At 50.5% G+C, this 15,477-nt stretch overlaps 1 protein-coding gene across 2 annotated transcripts in view; it reads left to right on the forward strand.

Moving 5' to 3' along the window:
• Window positions 1-15,477, forward strand: part of Vipr2 (vasoactive intestinal peptide receptor 2) — a 72,611-nt gene that overhangs the window by 5,187 nt on the left and 51,947 nt on the right. For both annotated transcript variants that reach the window (XR_009593163.1, XM_021653066.2), the window contains exons 3-4: window positions 10,798-10,905; window positions 12,839-12,936. Coding sequence is in view for 1 of the 2 variants with exons in the window: in XM_021653066.2 (XP_021508741.1) it covers window positions 10,798-10,905; window positions 12,839-12,936 (206 nt within the window). In the remaining variant the exon portion in view is untranslated. The remainder of the gene's footprint in view (window positions 1-10,797; window positions 10,906-12,838; window positions 12,937-15,477) is intronic.

Here is a 15,477-nt window from a genome sequence, read left to right on the forward strand (position 1 = left end):
TTAGAGCTGACAGCTGAGCTGATAGGCTGGGTGACTTGCTCAAAGACAGCACCCCGAGACAAGCTTCCTGGGTTGTTCCCCAAAGGCAACCTGTGTGAAAAGCAGAGGTGGCGCCTGTGAAAACCACTCGGCTTTCCTCTGCGCTTGACCGGCATGGCCAGGTGGATGGGGTCTGTGGGATTTCTCCCTAGTTTGACATACAGACAGACCTCACTGGTTTTCTTGCAAGGACAGTTGCCTGCTTGGATGTATGTTGAGGGCTCCTATTTTCAGTTATCAGCTTACAGAAAGAAAAAAAAGTGTGTCTGATTCATCCACCTTTCTACTTTGCAAGAACTGTTTGGTCACCAGCCAGCCACCCTCAGGAGAGCAGAGCTGACCATCAGAGCAGCCACTGTGCAGCTCCCAGAAGAGGCAGTCCTGTGTCTGCTCTCTAAAATATGCAGGGTTCCAATGCCAAGAATATAAATAGCAGTAGGTTACCAGGATGAAGATGCTGCAGGCAATGGGAGCCAGAGGCTGTGCAGGGCCAGAGCTGAGGGAGCATGTCTTGTGGGACAAGGCCACAGGACACATCTTCATGAAGTCACAAGTGACACTGTTGAGTTCTTGGCCTCTGTGAGAGCCGACCTCATATTCCGTAGCAGTGTGGAACTCGTGTAAAAGAACTTCAGAAATTAGAAACAAAGCAGCTTCAATGCTGTCAAAATAATTTCCACAGCCCTAACGTGGCACTCTCCTGCTTTACTACATGAAGAACCAAGACAATAAGATGAAAAGATGTAAAAAGTCCATATAGAACCAATGTCAATTCTTAGGGAAAGATTAAGGACTCAAAAAGCTGTGGAGGTCTGTGGAGTCCTGTAACTTAACTTTGATTCATTGCTCAGACAAATGTAATCTTGGCAGTCTGTGGGTGAGGGGCCTGAGGTCAGAGGTGGTTGAGAGCGTCCTCCAGGACATCAGGATAGCAACCTTCCTGTGGCTCCATAGCACCTCATGCCCACATCTATAGCCACTGCAGGGCCTGGCAGAACAAAAGTTAGACTGGCATGCCTTGGCAACTACCTCCCTGAAAAACAAGGTGGTGCATGCCAAAGGAAGTATGACGACGGTTACGGTCAGCTTAGAGCCAGGTAAAGGAAGGTTTGCTTTAAACAAAAACTGTCGGACTCCTTGGAGGACTGTGAAGGCTTGTTCCCTGCTGGCAAGCAGCCTGACTGACAGTAGCCAGCCTCAGGTTCATCATAAGAGCAGATGAGAAATGTTGGGCCAGAGACAGGCGCCCCTGCTTCTCCCACAGTTCATAGTAAGAGCTTCACACTTTCTAGGGTCCCTGTACAACTTAAACGGCTCTCAGGGACAAGGCCATGCATCCAGGCCATAGCCCCACCCTAGGAAATTGCCAGTATCCACATCAGGTCCTCAGAATCCTGTCAGCCAGTTAAGGATCCAAAGGAGTGCGCCTTCCTTGCCAGACTTGGTAGAGGAGCAGTCTGTCAGCCAGAGCTGTTTGCATCTGACGGTCTCAGAAGAGAAGTGAACAGTCCTGGAGTCTCCTCAGAAGGCACGCATGGAAGGGCTCAGCAGCTCACACCAGAGAACTCCTAGCAAACTGAGACACCTTCTTCTGCTTATCCAGGTGTGGTGTGCAGGCACCAGTGACCACGTCACATTGACCATCAATTAGGCCTCCTGCCCTCTTGTTCTTAAGAGATACAAAGAGAGCACATTTTGTCCCTGCTACATCTCCCAAATTGTACACCATGCCTTTAAATTGTACACCATGCCTTTAAAAATATTTGAGCTTTTGCTCAAGGAATCAACGAGCATTTTTAGATCAGAAGGGAGTGTTAGGAATTTGTGACTCTGCACACAGAGTAAAGCAGCTAAGTGTGACAGGGAGAAGCATGTCCGTGTCTGCCCTCCTTTGCCTGAGAGACTGGCGGTGCCTGGTGCCCTCCAACGCCGACCCTGCGTGTGCTTGTCCTGGCCCGTGTCCTGGTCTCTCTTTCGTTTTGAGGCCATGCCCGCTCCATACTCTCCTTCACATTTAGCATCTGCACGTTCCGCTGGTTCCTTCCAGCTAGTGAACTTTTAGAGGGGGACAAGATTGTGCTATTAGAAATGATGTCCTAATGCTCGTAGGAATGAAATATCTCACCTGCATTTGACTGCAAGACACTGATCATGAGACCGAGTCAGCTTCTTGTGACCTAGTAAAGAAGCAGGCTCGTGTAGTGCAGCCCTTCTTACTTGGTGAGGACTAGAGCATGAGGGGAAAGCTTGAAGCAGGAGGAAAAGCACAGTGTGTATTTCCACCAGGTGCGGAAGTTCAGGAAGGGGGTGTCACAGGCTGCGATGGTGAACAGGCACTGCAGGGCGGCAATGCGGAGGGGCCCGGGGCTTGCTAGCAAATGCCAGGACCCTCAGGGTGAGGACACTGAGTCCAGACAGAGGGCTTGGTAGGCCTCTGACCCTCTACCTCTGCTGGTTCCGCATGCTCTGTTAGAAACAGAGCAGCATTTTCAAGAACACTGCCTCCTTCATTCGGTGTCTGCTCAAAGATTCAAGCACTACTTGAATGCTGAGTCCACTCGCAAGTTCTAAGCCCTGTTTGGTGTCTTCATCTGTGTACTCATCCAAAGCTGGCTCTCTAGTGAGGGTTTCTGCCAGGTCACCACCTGCCTGGTACAGTTACTGTTTTCTTTCCCTGTACCCACGTTGGCTTCTGAGGCTCCAGGCAGCACCCTGTGTTCTTCTCTCTGATCTGCCTTGCTCTTCCATGTTGCTCCCCACATTATAGCTCTGACTTGAACCTCTTTCCTTCTTTTCTGGGTATAAGGTAGGGTTTCTGGAAGCAGCTGTGGTGTTTCTAGATGAGCCCACTCACTGGGGGACAGCACATGAGATGATAAGATAACCCCAGGGTGTGTATACCTGAGCTCCCTGATCTCTGTAGGGTAGACATAGCCCTGGGAAGGCCTGTATGTGATGGCAGGCCACATAGTGGGTAAAAATGAGATACAAGCCCACCGTGAAGCTGTGGTGTTCCCCATGGGCACACTCCGCCAGTTAATCTGTAATTTAAAACACGTTGGGAACAGATCCCAGATGTAGGAAGCAAGAGGGGTTGTGGCAGTGGCAGGCTAGCAATATAGGCACAGATGAAGAAAGCAAGCAGACTGGATACGAACATGTCTGAGGGTGGAGATACCTGACAGCTTTGGAGAGGCGGTGTCTTGGTATGAGCTATGCTTTAGGAAGGTCATGGCATCCTTGGAAATGAAGAAACATGACAAGCAAACAGCATTCCAAGGGAGAAATGAAAAGTGTTCTTGTGGAGACTGGTGGGGAGAAGCAGCTCCCAGAAGCTGTTTCTACAGTCTGGAGGCCAAACTGCAAGGAGACCAGAACAGAAAGACCTGGCCTCTGGAATGTGCAGTGCCACCCTATGGATGCTCCACGGAAGACAGCTGCTCACAGCTCAGGGAACGGCCCTCTGTGGGGATGTGTCTCCAGGAGCACTGCTGAAGGAAGCAGGAGGAGAGCCAGCAGGATGTCCAGCAGGGCCATGCCCAGCAGGAGGCAGCAGGATGTGACAGACAGTGCTCAGACTCCACCTTGTGCAGAAGGAAGGGTCAGAGTTAGCTGGAAAGACAACGTTCTAGCCGCAGGACTCCAGTGACCTGGGGCCACGCCAGTCCTCATGACAAGAGGCAGGAAAACTACTTACGTCTCAGAACTGGCCTTGAGGGGCTGAGGGGTGGGGTCTGTTCCCAAGAAGGTAGGATGGGGTCACTGGATCTACCCCAAGACAATGTCCTCTGGTTGTACATTGGCACAGTTCTGTCTTGGCTACAGCTGAATGATGGCCTGGCATTATCTTCCATGAGGGGCTGGAGCAGCCAGTACTTTGGTCTCCATGCCTGGATCAGTTCCTGCCTCGATGTGAGTCAGACCCTACTAGAAGATCTACTGGGTGGTCATGGGAAGTCGCTAAGTCCTTATGATGAATGTTAGGGAGGTTGTCTTGAGATCCGCTGGCAGGACTGTTCATGCCGGTGATGGATTCTCCAAATGGGAGAATCTGATGCTATGCAAAACACTGCCCTGCTCTGCCCAGCCTTGAACTTCCTGAGGTAACAGCCAGGCCCTGGGACACAGTAGACCTTGGAGAATAGCGTCTGGATTATTTCATATGAGGGGAAATTTTGCCGTCAGCGCAAGCACTGTGAATATCCTAATGAGGCAGGGGTCAACACTGGGCAAATATTCAGTCTCATCGGTTTGCCAGACAGGTGCCTGCACTGCATCACCTTCAAGCCCAGGAGTCAGGGAGGAAACAGTCTCACATCTTAAGGACGAGGTTCTGCAGTGACTAAGCTGGTCTCCCCATGTGGATTACGGTGACTCCTGCTGGAATGTACTGATGTTGGGGTTTTATTGGATTTGGCAGAATACCCCTTACCCCGACCGGGTTTCTGCCTTTGGTGCCCACCTGAACCCCAGAATAAAGCAGCTGCTTTCAGAAGCCAGATGGGAGCTGACTCCCCAGTGCTGTCCAGAAACAGTGTCCTGGAAATGGCGTTTCCAGGCCTGAGGTGGTAGCTAATACTCCTCCCTAGAGACTGAGGGTGAAATTCTAGACACCTGCTTAGGATAGGAGCATTTTCCCGGGTTCCTGTACAGTGCCCACACGGCACGCCAAACACGCGGAGCCCTTCAATCCTGACCCACCACTGTTTCTCACTCCCCAGCAGACACCAGGGTAAGCCTCACCTACCCTTCCTTGCAGGAAGAACTCTGTCAAGAAGCGTTTGAGAGACGATGTTACTTCTGTCGCACCACACACAGCAGAAGTTTACAGACCTTTTTAGAAAGCCTGATCATTCCACATATATGAACAGCTGCAACACCTGTAAAACTGCAGGAAGGCGCGGTGCCTTGGCTAGCTTCTGTCTCCACAGATGGCTAGGCTCCTGATGAGCCCTAAGCCTGTCCATTATTACGCTTTTTTTTTGAATGTCTTCTAGCCCCAGTGTGTTATAATCTAAACCCACAGCAGTGGTCTCCTGACAGGAGCATGCTCTCCTCGGCGCTTCACACACGCTGAAACACACTTCATTCATTAGTTTTGAGCAGCTTTTGCTTTGGTATTTCCCTCAGAAGGTTTCTTTGCTCTGCTTCCCCCAGTTCAGTTACTGTCATTATTCCTAATTGCAGCTTTCCTAAAACGGCATTTGGCAGCCTACCTAGATGAGCTAATGCATAGATGGAGTTCTGATCTCACTGGCAATATTTTAAGAACAAACGAAGCATCCTTAGAACAAAAGAGAAGGATGAGTCCTCTCAACAGAACTCCTGGAAGCCCTGTCTGCCCTCACAGTAACTAACTGGGGCTCCAAAGCACTCCAAATAGCAGCCGTTGTTACAGTGAGCTGCTGGAGCAGCCAGCATCGCTGTGTCCACGGAGAAAGCCCACAAGCCCAGGGGCTGTGACACCCAGACCCGGGGCTTCCTGCTTCCTGTGTGGATTCAGCCCTTGCTCTGGAGTCTTGCGTACAGTGAACAGAAGGGCCAGAAAGTCCTGGTTGTAAACATCTTTATGGACTTTGTGGCTTCTACTTGGGGAGACGTGAACATATTCCCCCCGGACAGGGCACCAACCACAGACAAAAGAGACCACTTCAACAAAGCCTTCTTGCTGAACCATTGTGTTTCCCGAGGTCACTTATGGGGGCATGAGAGGTGGCCCCCTGGAATCCCTGTACAGTTCTCAGGTAGCAGCAACGAAGAGTCTTACTGGAAACTGTGTGCTGCTTCATCACTTGGTGGAGGGACTCCACAGCATACCCCTTTCAATTGTCATGAAAATTAAAAAGGGAACCTGCGTTTTGTGGCCTCTCACCTTCACTCAGGAGAGAGTGCTTACACTTGAAGCAATGAATACACAAGTTTGTCAGCTCATGGAGCAGCTGTTTAGAGAACATTCACATCTGTACCACAACCCGTTAATTCATTAGCTCTGCATGGTCAGCTGAGGTGGAGGGGCTAAGTGCCCCAAAGTAGCACTATTTGAGATTTCTGAGCTGCAGAGCAAAGTAAAATGGTGATGAAAACATTCCTGAATTTCTATGGGTCACCCTCAGTTGCCCCTGCAAGGCTCCAGATAGACTGAGGGTGAAAATGCCACACAGTCCTGATTTGACCTCCAGACTGTGAGACATAGCGTAGGCCAACCCTGTGGCCTTTGGGTCTAAGCAATTAGGTGAGAAAGCAGCCATCCTGACCCTGCCTGGCACCCTCTCACCAGGCTCCTTCACATGACGACTGAGTATTTCCTTTTTGTGAGCACAGGGCAGAGAAGCCAGCAGCCCCCTTTATCAAGACAATGTGGTGTCTTTGTGGGGCCAGCAGGCAGAAGCCTAAGACAATTCAGGTCAGAATAAATGGACATAGTTCAGAGGAGGACAAAACACTTGTAAAAATTATCTTTCCCATTTCACTTTCCAATTCCTTCCAGCTCTCTGTCTCTTAAGTGGATGACAGCCATAGAAGATAGGTAGGCTTGATGGCAAAATGATGAAACGCTGTTGCTTTAAAATTGTAGCATTTAGGAGAATCACGGACACCTCTGTGCTCAACAGTCACCAGGGAAAAGGCAGAGGCTGCACGTGTGCTCCACACGTGTGCTCAGGACCGTGTTCCCACCACGGATGTGCTTCACACAGCTGTGTCTGCACGAGAGCCCTCAGGGCGCACGAGGGGGCTCTCAAGCAGGTGAGCCCACAGCAGGTGTGCCCTGGGCAGGTGCGCCTCGCCCAGGATTGCCCTGCAGGGGTGCCCTCTGCACAGAGGAGTCCCAAGCAGGTCCAGTGTGCGCAGCTGAGCACAGGACGACAGACGCTAGAGCAGGTCTGCTCTCCTGAGCACTGTGCCCTGCGCAGCTGAGCAAACCTGAAGATGGCAGTGTGTTAGTTACTGGCTGTCTTAGCCACGGGGCCTGGAAAGCAGTTAGCACCACCTTGTTTAGTATCCGTTGGTGACTTGTGCCTGAATTTACTGTCCTTAGGGGAAACCTGTTGGTTCTCTAACTCTGACCATTCTTTACATATTCGCAAGGAGTGTTCTCAGAAAATTATTCAGCTGGGAAAGGACTGCAATTCCTTCTCAAGGGCAAGCCCATGCATTCTTTTTGTCTCTGTTCTGCACTTAATTACTCTATTTCCTATCGATTATTTCATAAGAATAATGGATGCTGAGGACTCGAAAATGGGGATTTAACTGTCAAATTCAGGCTATGGAATATCTTGCTGCTAATGAAAATAATCATATTCATGAAAAATATGAGAACTTTGGTACATGGGAAGGCAATAAATAATATTCTTCCTTGTAAAAAGAAGTCATACAGCACCTTTCCATGTACCTGTGTATGAGACTGTGGAATCAGGTGTTGAGTGGACCCACTGAGGACCCAGGGTAAAGGCCCTAAGGGACAGACCCCTGAGCAGGGCTTAGAGTAGGTCTGAGATTTCCCTTTGCGCCTCCTTCGGCAGCTCTCGACTAGGCGGTGTCTGTGGACTGCCATGCCCCTCTCCCTCCGCTGCGCAGGGAGAAAGGGAGAGCTGGAGGTGTGAGCTGGATCCTGGCACTGGTTAGCTGAGAAGGCCGTCTGGGACCTTTCTTATGTGGTCCTTCAAGGTTACTACGCTGGCACTGCAAGATGGCCTGCAGGGCGCTGCAGCGCTCAGTCTGCGGGTAGCCCCGAGGCAGCGTCACCGAGGGAACGTCTGCGCAGACAGTGCTGGACGCCGCTGTACAGCCGTGCTGTAGGTAATGTGGGGTCTCTTTGATGCTGGGTCTGAAGGACTTCTCAGGGCTCTCGAGAGGGTCCACTCCACTCCTGGCTCTCCTCCTTGGATCATGACCTAAGGAAGCCTGGCACATCCATAGAATCCAAGAGGAACTCTACTTCTGTGTCCTGCCAGATGGCAGTTCTGGCCACAGCAAATGCTATGCAAGGAATGGCCAGGGTACAAGAAGTGCTTTGCCTGGTTCCTCCTGAGGTAACAAAAAAAGAAAAAAGAAAGAAAGAAACTGCTTTCTATAATAAAAACTTGACCTTATCTCGCATCTCCATCAGGAGCCAGTTGAGCTGAGCTGTCACACCTGAGGCCCTCCCCTCTTCAATTCCTATCATTAGTTGCGATGGCTTTTCACTCTCTTTCTTCTGTGTCCTTCTCATCTCCACACACTGCAGCACTCGGCACTCACAAGCTCAGATGGGACCACTGCCCCAGGGGAAAGCTGAGGAAAGGTGTACAGGGTCCCGCTTTGTCTGCTGCATCAGCGTGTCTCCCCCTTTGATTCCCGAGATGTTTGTAGCTGGCTGTCAGGCTTCACACTAGGCTCTTAAAGCAGGAAACCATATCCAGCGCTGCTTCTACTACCGCGAGGCAGTGGAGAATCCTGTGGCCATCATCCTCAGGAGGACTGTGGCTGCTTGTATGGACAGCTGTGACTGCACAGAGTGGCCCCTGAAAACTCAGGGGCACAGCAATGGAAGCATTTACAAATCCCATCCCAGGGGCTAGGCAGAAGAGGAGCACTCAGTCCTCCGCCCTGACATTTGCTGTAAGGTAGCGGGAGACTGACGAGGCTTCGCAGCTCGTGCTTGCCATGAGTGCTGTCTGGGCCAGCCTGCCTTGCCTCATTTCTGCAGGAACTTTTGCTTCTGTGACTTTAAAGTTAAGCTTTTCGAATGTGGAATCAGAGCTGTTCCTCAGTGCTGCTGTCCTATCAATGGCGCTGCTCACACTGGCTAGTGTCATCCTTGTGAAGGAAGTGAACACAAGTGAAGAGGAAAGGTCCAAGAGGCCTCTCTCGGCTGTACAGCTCTCATGACCCCCTTGGGTTCCTTCATACTGGTGAGGTCAATTCAGAGCAATCCGCTCTAGAGGGAGTGATACCCTGAGACAGCAGCCTGTCGTGTGTGAACAAGCCCCGGTCCCCACGGACAGAGCTCACAGTAACCTGCTGACTTTGTGAGCCTGCCTCTAATCTCACTGAGCAGAAACACAGACCAAAGGAAATTAAGGTGAATCTCAGGCCTGTGCAAAACTGACATAAGCCCTTTGGGGTGGGGGGAGGTAAATGAAGCTAAGAAATTGGAAAAGACATAGTGACGTGCTACCTTCAGCTTTGCAGCCCCCTCAAATGCCCGGACAGTAGAACTCCCAAGTGGATATCTGGAAATACCGTACAAAAAGACCAAATCACCAAACCCAGCAGCCAGCCCAAGCCCAGAGAAAAATATCTGTACTGGCTGGTTTTGTGTGCCAACTTGACACAAGCTAGAGTCATCAGAGATTAAGGAGCCTCGGGGAGGAAGTGTCTCCATGAGATCCAGGCATTTTCTCAATTGGTGATCAATGGGAGAGGGCCAGCCCATGTGTGTGGTTCCATCTCTGGGCTGGTGGTCCTGAGTTCTGTAAGAAAGCAGGTTGAGCAAGCCAGTAAGCAGCACCCCTTCATGGCTTCTGCATCAGCCTCTGCCTCCAGGACCCTGCCCTGTTTGGTCTCTGTCTAGCCTCTGCCTCCAGGACGCTGCCCTGGTTAGTCTCTGTCTAGCCTCTGCCTCCAGGACCCTGCCCTGGTTAGTCTCTGTCTAGCCTCTGCCTCCAGGACGCTGCCCTGGTTAGTCTCTGTCTAGCCTCTGCCTCCAGGACCCTGCCCTGGTTAGTCTCTGTCTAACCTCTGCCTCCAGGACGCTGCCCTGGTTAGTCTCTGTCTTCCTTTCTAAGAACAGCAGTGTGCAGTGTGAGCCAGATATGCCCTTTCCTCCTCAGCTTGCTTCTGGTCATGGTGTTCCCTCACAGCAATAGAAGCCATAACCAAGACAGTGTCATTCAACATCCCATATCCAAAAAGGCATGCAAATGATGGCCCCTGCCCTACCAAGCTCAGACCACAGACTACTGACTCTGCCCTTGAGTATTCCCAGACAGAATCGCAAGGAGCCAGTTCCCCACACTGAAGGTGCAGATCAGCAAGAAAAATGTAACGATTCTCTTTTATTTAAAAATGCGGTGTAGAAACACAATGGAATCTTGTTCAGCATTATAAAAGAGGAACATGTCATTTTCCATAACCTGATGGGCACAGAGGATGTAATGCACAGTAGAATAAGCCAGGTGCAGGAAGACTACAGAGCTCATGTGTGGAATCTAGGTCTGTCTCATAGAGCAAAATGTAGAATGAGGTTACCAAAGGCCAATTTGGAGTGCTCTTTAGATGGCCTGAAGTTCCAGCTGGACAATAAAAACATGCTCTAGTTCATGTTGCACAGAGGGGTGGCTCCAGTTAACGTAAACCAGAATACCAAGGTAAGTAACTTTAAATGTTATTACCACAAATAACACACATTTGAGGTGACAGGTACACTAATTCATTTATCCTCCAATATATACATTATATCAAACACCTTGTCTACCCTGCAAGTATATACAATTATCAGTTGTCGTTTAAAAATACATAAAACTTTTAAAAACTACACAGTCCACATTGAACTATTCACACACTTTCAACCACGGCCTGTTGGTTTCTTCAAAGGTGTAGAAGGGAACACGCAAGCTACTCACATCTCCACAGCATCATGTGAGAATCTCATAGAGAAAATGCTTTGGCAGTTAGCTACCTAATAAGCAGTTTCCTTCTCTCAGAACGTGTATGTAGATTCACTTATTCTCCCGCCACCATTCTAAGCAGTGTGTGATTCTCTGCCTCTCCTTCTAGCCTGTTCTGGTGTCTGGGACAACATCACCTGCTGGCGCCCTGCAGACGTTGGGGAGACTGTCACAGTGCCCTGCCCCAAAGTGTTCAGCAATTTCTACAGCAGACCAGGTATGGTGTTCTCACGGGTTCCCCGGCTCACGGGTGTCATCTGGGGCTCCGTTTCTCTACAGGAAGAAGCTGGGCTGTGCTTCTTTTGTAGCTCCATTCTCCCTGGTCCTAAGAGAGCCAGAAGAAGTGTTGGGCGAGTTTTCCTTTAAGGAGGCAGGAGTACCTCAACCGCTGGAGCCTAGATAGGCAAGCAGGCCAGATGTGGGGGAAAGACTGATACACTCTCGGAGGCAAAGAAGAAAAATGCGTGCATGATAATGGAGATGAAGGGGAAGAGGGAAGGAAGGTTACTGTAAGCCCTAGAGAGACTCCACAGGTTGCAGGCTTAGGTAGAAAATATGTGTCACTGCATAAAAGATGCTCCTGCTGACAAGTTCACTGTTGCCTGGAAGTTAGAGAATTTGGAGCCACCTCATCCCCTCTGTCCTACACTGTTCTCAGGATGCATGTTTTCATCACATGGAGGACGCTTATTAAACACAGCTAGAACAAGGGAAGCGCAGCACTTTGAGAACTGGAAACTGTTTTGTCTGGACAGATCAGAAGGGGGAAACTGAGGAATGATAATGTTGAAGCTTAAAGCAGAGAATTAAGCACAGACTGAAACAGAGAAAAGCGGTGAGGGAAGAGACTTGGTCTCCTGGGAACCTGTGCCCCTAACCTACCTCATTGGTCATTCATGGTCATGGCAGAGGGTCTCAGCCATTCTCAGTATTCTGACCTCTAAAGGCTCTCATCCAGTCCAGTCGCCAGTGTCTCTCTGAGGGGCTTGGCCACAAGTGCAGAGAGGCAGTCCACCCTGAATGTGGACGCGTCAGGTGAGGCCTGAGTGGGAGGGTACCAGTAGGTCCTTGGGCAGGTGGGAAGGGACTAGGACCTAGAGTCCTCCAAAGAGTACGGAGCTGAGTCTGCCCAACAGCGCTAGTTTCAGAACTGCCAGCCTGGCAGGAGCTGCTCTTGTGCACTGCCAAATAAGACAGGACCAGCTAACAGGTGGACATTGCAGGGCCTTTGACAGAAAGCCTATCACCTGCTCAGACTCAAAACTGACCCAGCAGCCCGAACCTTAGTCTCCAGCCTATAGAATGAGAGCAGCAATGTAGACCACACCTGCCTCTCAAGTCCACTCTGAAAATGAAGACGTGTATAAAGGAAGACCTTTGGGAAACTTAAATGTCCTAGACACTGTGGGGGCCGTGAGTGTCCTGGGCAATGGGCAGAAGCTCCACACAGGACCAGGATGTGTGTCCTGGGTACCTAGAATAAGAATCTGGCCTGGTCCATTCAGATCACTAATGCCCTCATCCACCCCTTTCCCACCAGGTCAGTCCAGAGCTTCATATGCTTTCTGCTCTGTGTGGTCACCTGCCACATTCTTTGTAAATAGAGTGAATGCTTCATTTCTGGATAAATTTGAGATTATTAAGAAATAAACTGTGGGATTTTAAAATCACAAAACTGCTATATTTCCTGCTATTTAAACCTCAATTACATGTGGTCCTCTAACTGATAGCCAATTGGAAAGCCCCCTTCACTGCTTCATTAGCTTTGAAGGGTGAGGCACAGACCAAATGTAGAGGGGAAAAGGATTGACAAGAGCTAGCCCCAGAGCCTTGGGGCCTGACCACCTGCACTCTGAGACCCCGACATCAGAATCTGTTGAGGGTCTTCATCCAGCTTCAGAACAGCTGCTCTGAGGCTCTAGCAGCTGTAGTCAGTGCTTGTCCTGACTTTACCATTTGGCAATGCCGTGTCTCCGCTCAGTTCTCCCAGGCCTTGGCAGGCAGGCCTCCAGGAGGAAGCTGCGCAGGGGAACTGGGGAAGGACTTGTGGGTGGTCTCAGTCACTTGCCAAGTAGGGCTTCATCTTGTCCTGTCATCCTTGATTGTGAGGCTAGTTTTCAAGGACCAAACATCTGAAATTTACTTTCCAGGGAACATAAGCAAAAACTGCACTAGTGATGGGTGGTCGGAGACATTCCCAGATTTCATAGATGCATGTGGCTACAGCGACCCTGAGGATGAGAGTAAGGTAGGTGCCCGGCCGGCCACACTCGCTCCGCTCCCTGACCCTGCAAACAGACAGCACTCTCTGGGTCTCCTCCCTTCTGTAATGGTGCAGCTTCTAGAGCCTCACTTTGTGAATATGCTGTGCCCTGTAGGATTTGCTGATTCTGCACAATTTTGGAGGCCCAGGAAGGAAGGTTTTCCTTACCTGTCAGCATGTCTGGATGGGAGAGACTCCTGTAAGCGGGTTATATCTGCCACAGACTAGCTCTTCTGAGGTCCCCTGAGCAACACATCCTTCATGCCATCTGGATCTCTTTATCCCGTTTACAGTTTTGCGACCATCTGGGTTCCTCGGAACCAGGTTCAATATTCTCAGTCTGATCCCACAGCACACGAGTCCAAAGCTAGACATTTCGTAAGCTCCAGAGTCTGGGTCTGTTGGAAGCCGCCAATGTCTTATCTCCGGCCACTCGGGCCAACTTCCAAGAGTCTTTCCAATCCTAGCTACAGCACCCCCCAACCATTCTATGATGGAGTACCGTGTCCATGAGTAGATCTTTCTGTAAGCATGTAATTGTTGGTGATGAGGGCATCCTTATGCTCAGCTCTGCACCTCGGCCTGGCCCCATGTCTGGCAGCCTCGTGCATCCCTGTGCTAGATCTTTGTCTCCTCCTTCTCAGCCTGGGGTATCTTCTCACTGCAAGGATGACTTGAGCTCCTTACAAACCCGTAGTCAGGTAGATACACACATGCTGGCTGCTCATGAAGGTGCTGAATCCAGGGGGAACTCTTTTTTTTTTTTAATATGTTATGCATCAACAGCAATTTATTTATTTTTTTAATTAATTTATTTTTATTTTATGTGCATTCAGTGTGAAGGTGTCAGATCCCTTGGAATTGGCATTACAGACAGTTGTGAACTGCCATGTGGGTGCTGGGAATTGAACCCGGGTCCTTTGGAAGAGCAGACAATACTCTTAACCACTGAGCCATCTCTCCAGCCCCCCAGGGGAAACTCTTAAGAGTATCAGTAAATGGCCAGGCCCAAGTTCCCCTACACAGCCACGGAGTGGTCACTTCCCACCTCAGGCCACCTTCTGCCTGTCACAGTGCCTTCCCACCATCGGTGGCAGCCATGCTGCTTCTGGGAGCTGACCCACTTGCTCCTCTCCCCAGACTAATTGCTTTCTTTCTTCATTAAGATGTATAATTCAAAGCCAAAAGATTATGAAACTCGCTCCATGTCTTTGTGAAGGCTCCACCAGTTGAGAGCAGCATTCCTGGGCAGTAGTTAGTGGCTAGCACGTGTGCTGTGAGCCAGACAAGATACCACGCCCCCTCCCCTGCTGAGGCTTGATGGCACCAGGTCCACAGACAGGTGCTCGATCTTAAAGAAATGCTGTGCTTTACTGGCCTGCATCTGTCTGGCTTTACAGCCTTCTGCTTGCTCCCCACACTCGCTTTGACATCTCCGCTAGACAGGGAAGCCACTGGACTCCAACCCTCTTGTGCTGCATCATAGGGCACCTCAGGTCTGGACTGGGGTGCTGGCTGGGACTCCAGCCCTTAGCACCCTCAGAACGCCATGCAGAGGGCCCTCCACCACACCCTGCAGGGTGAGGCAAGGCTGAGAGAAGAACCGGTGCTGGAGACCAGCTCCCCACACTTGCAGAGACCACAGCTCACACCTGACCCTTGACCCCACCCAGGCGGCCAAACCCCTGGGCAGGGGTAGGGAGAGGGAACCCATGTTCTGTCCCCTGTGCTGCACTGCTGATGGCCTGATTCTGTTGTGCGGGTCACTTGGTGCCACTCCCTAAGGAAACAGGTTTCTTTTCTAGCTGGTGACACTGTGCTGCCGGCTGCTGCTCTGCCGTGTGTAATCACTGCCGTTAGCTTCCCTGTGACAAGCGTATCCCACATTCCCTGTGGCTATGATGATTGGTGATGGCGTGGGTGGTACCCATCCCCCTAGAACAACAACATGCTGCCGAGCACACAGGACAAGAGTGTGAGCTGCACTTGCTGATTAGAGTGTACGGAATTCCATGTTGCTGAACCACATGTCTGGGAGGCCAACCTCAGGAGGAGGTTCACTAACCCTGAGTCAGGCTCTCGAGCCTGCAGAATGCAGACAATGACAGCTGCTGTGGATGCAGGTGCAGAGAGACTCCTGATGCAGGACTGTCCTCACCTAGGTCGTGTGACTAGAAGCCAAATTCTCAGGCTTCCCTGCTTCCTCCTCATTGGTCAAATCCCCGAGATGGCTGTTTGTTAGTGGCACCATCCTCAGGGTCACCTTGGTGACAAAGAATGCTTAGCATTTCACCCTTTTATATACTGGACCCCCATAACTATGGACCCAAATCCTATAAGGGACTTCCATTAACTCTTCCACAAATTCCAGAATTTGTACACCAAAGACGAAACTCTGGGCAGCTGGCCCCAGCTCTGAGGGCTGTGTTTCTAGTAGCCCCATTCTCATCTGTATATGGAGATAGGGAAAAGCCCATCTGAGAGATCAAAAGCTCTATCCATGAGCAATAAGGTCTGGAACCTGTT

This window comes from Meriones unguiculatus, chromosome 7 (assembly GCF_030254825.1).
Source record: "Meriones unguiculatus strain TT.TT164.6M chromosome 7, Bangor_MerUng_6.1, whole genome shotgun sequence".
Lineage (NCBI taxonomy): Eukaryota > Metazoa > Chordata > Mammalia > Rodentia > Muridae > Meriones > Meriones unguiculatus.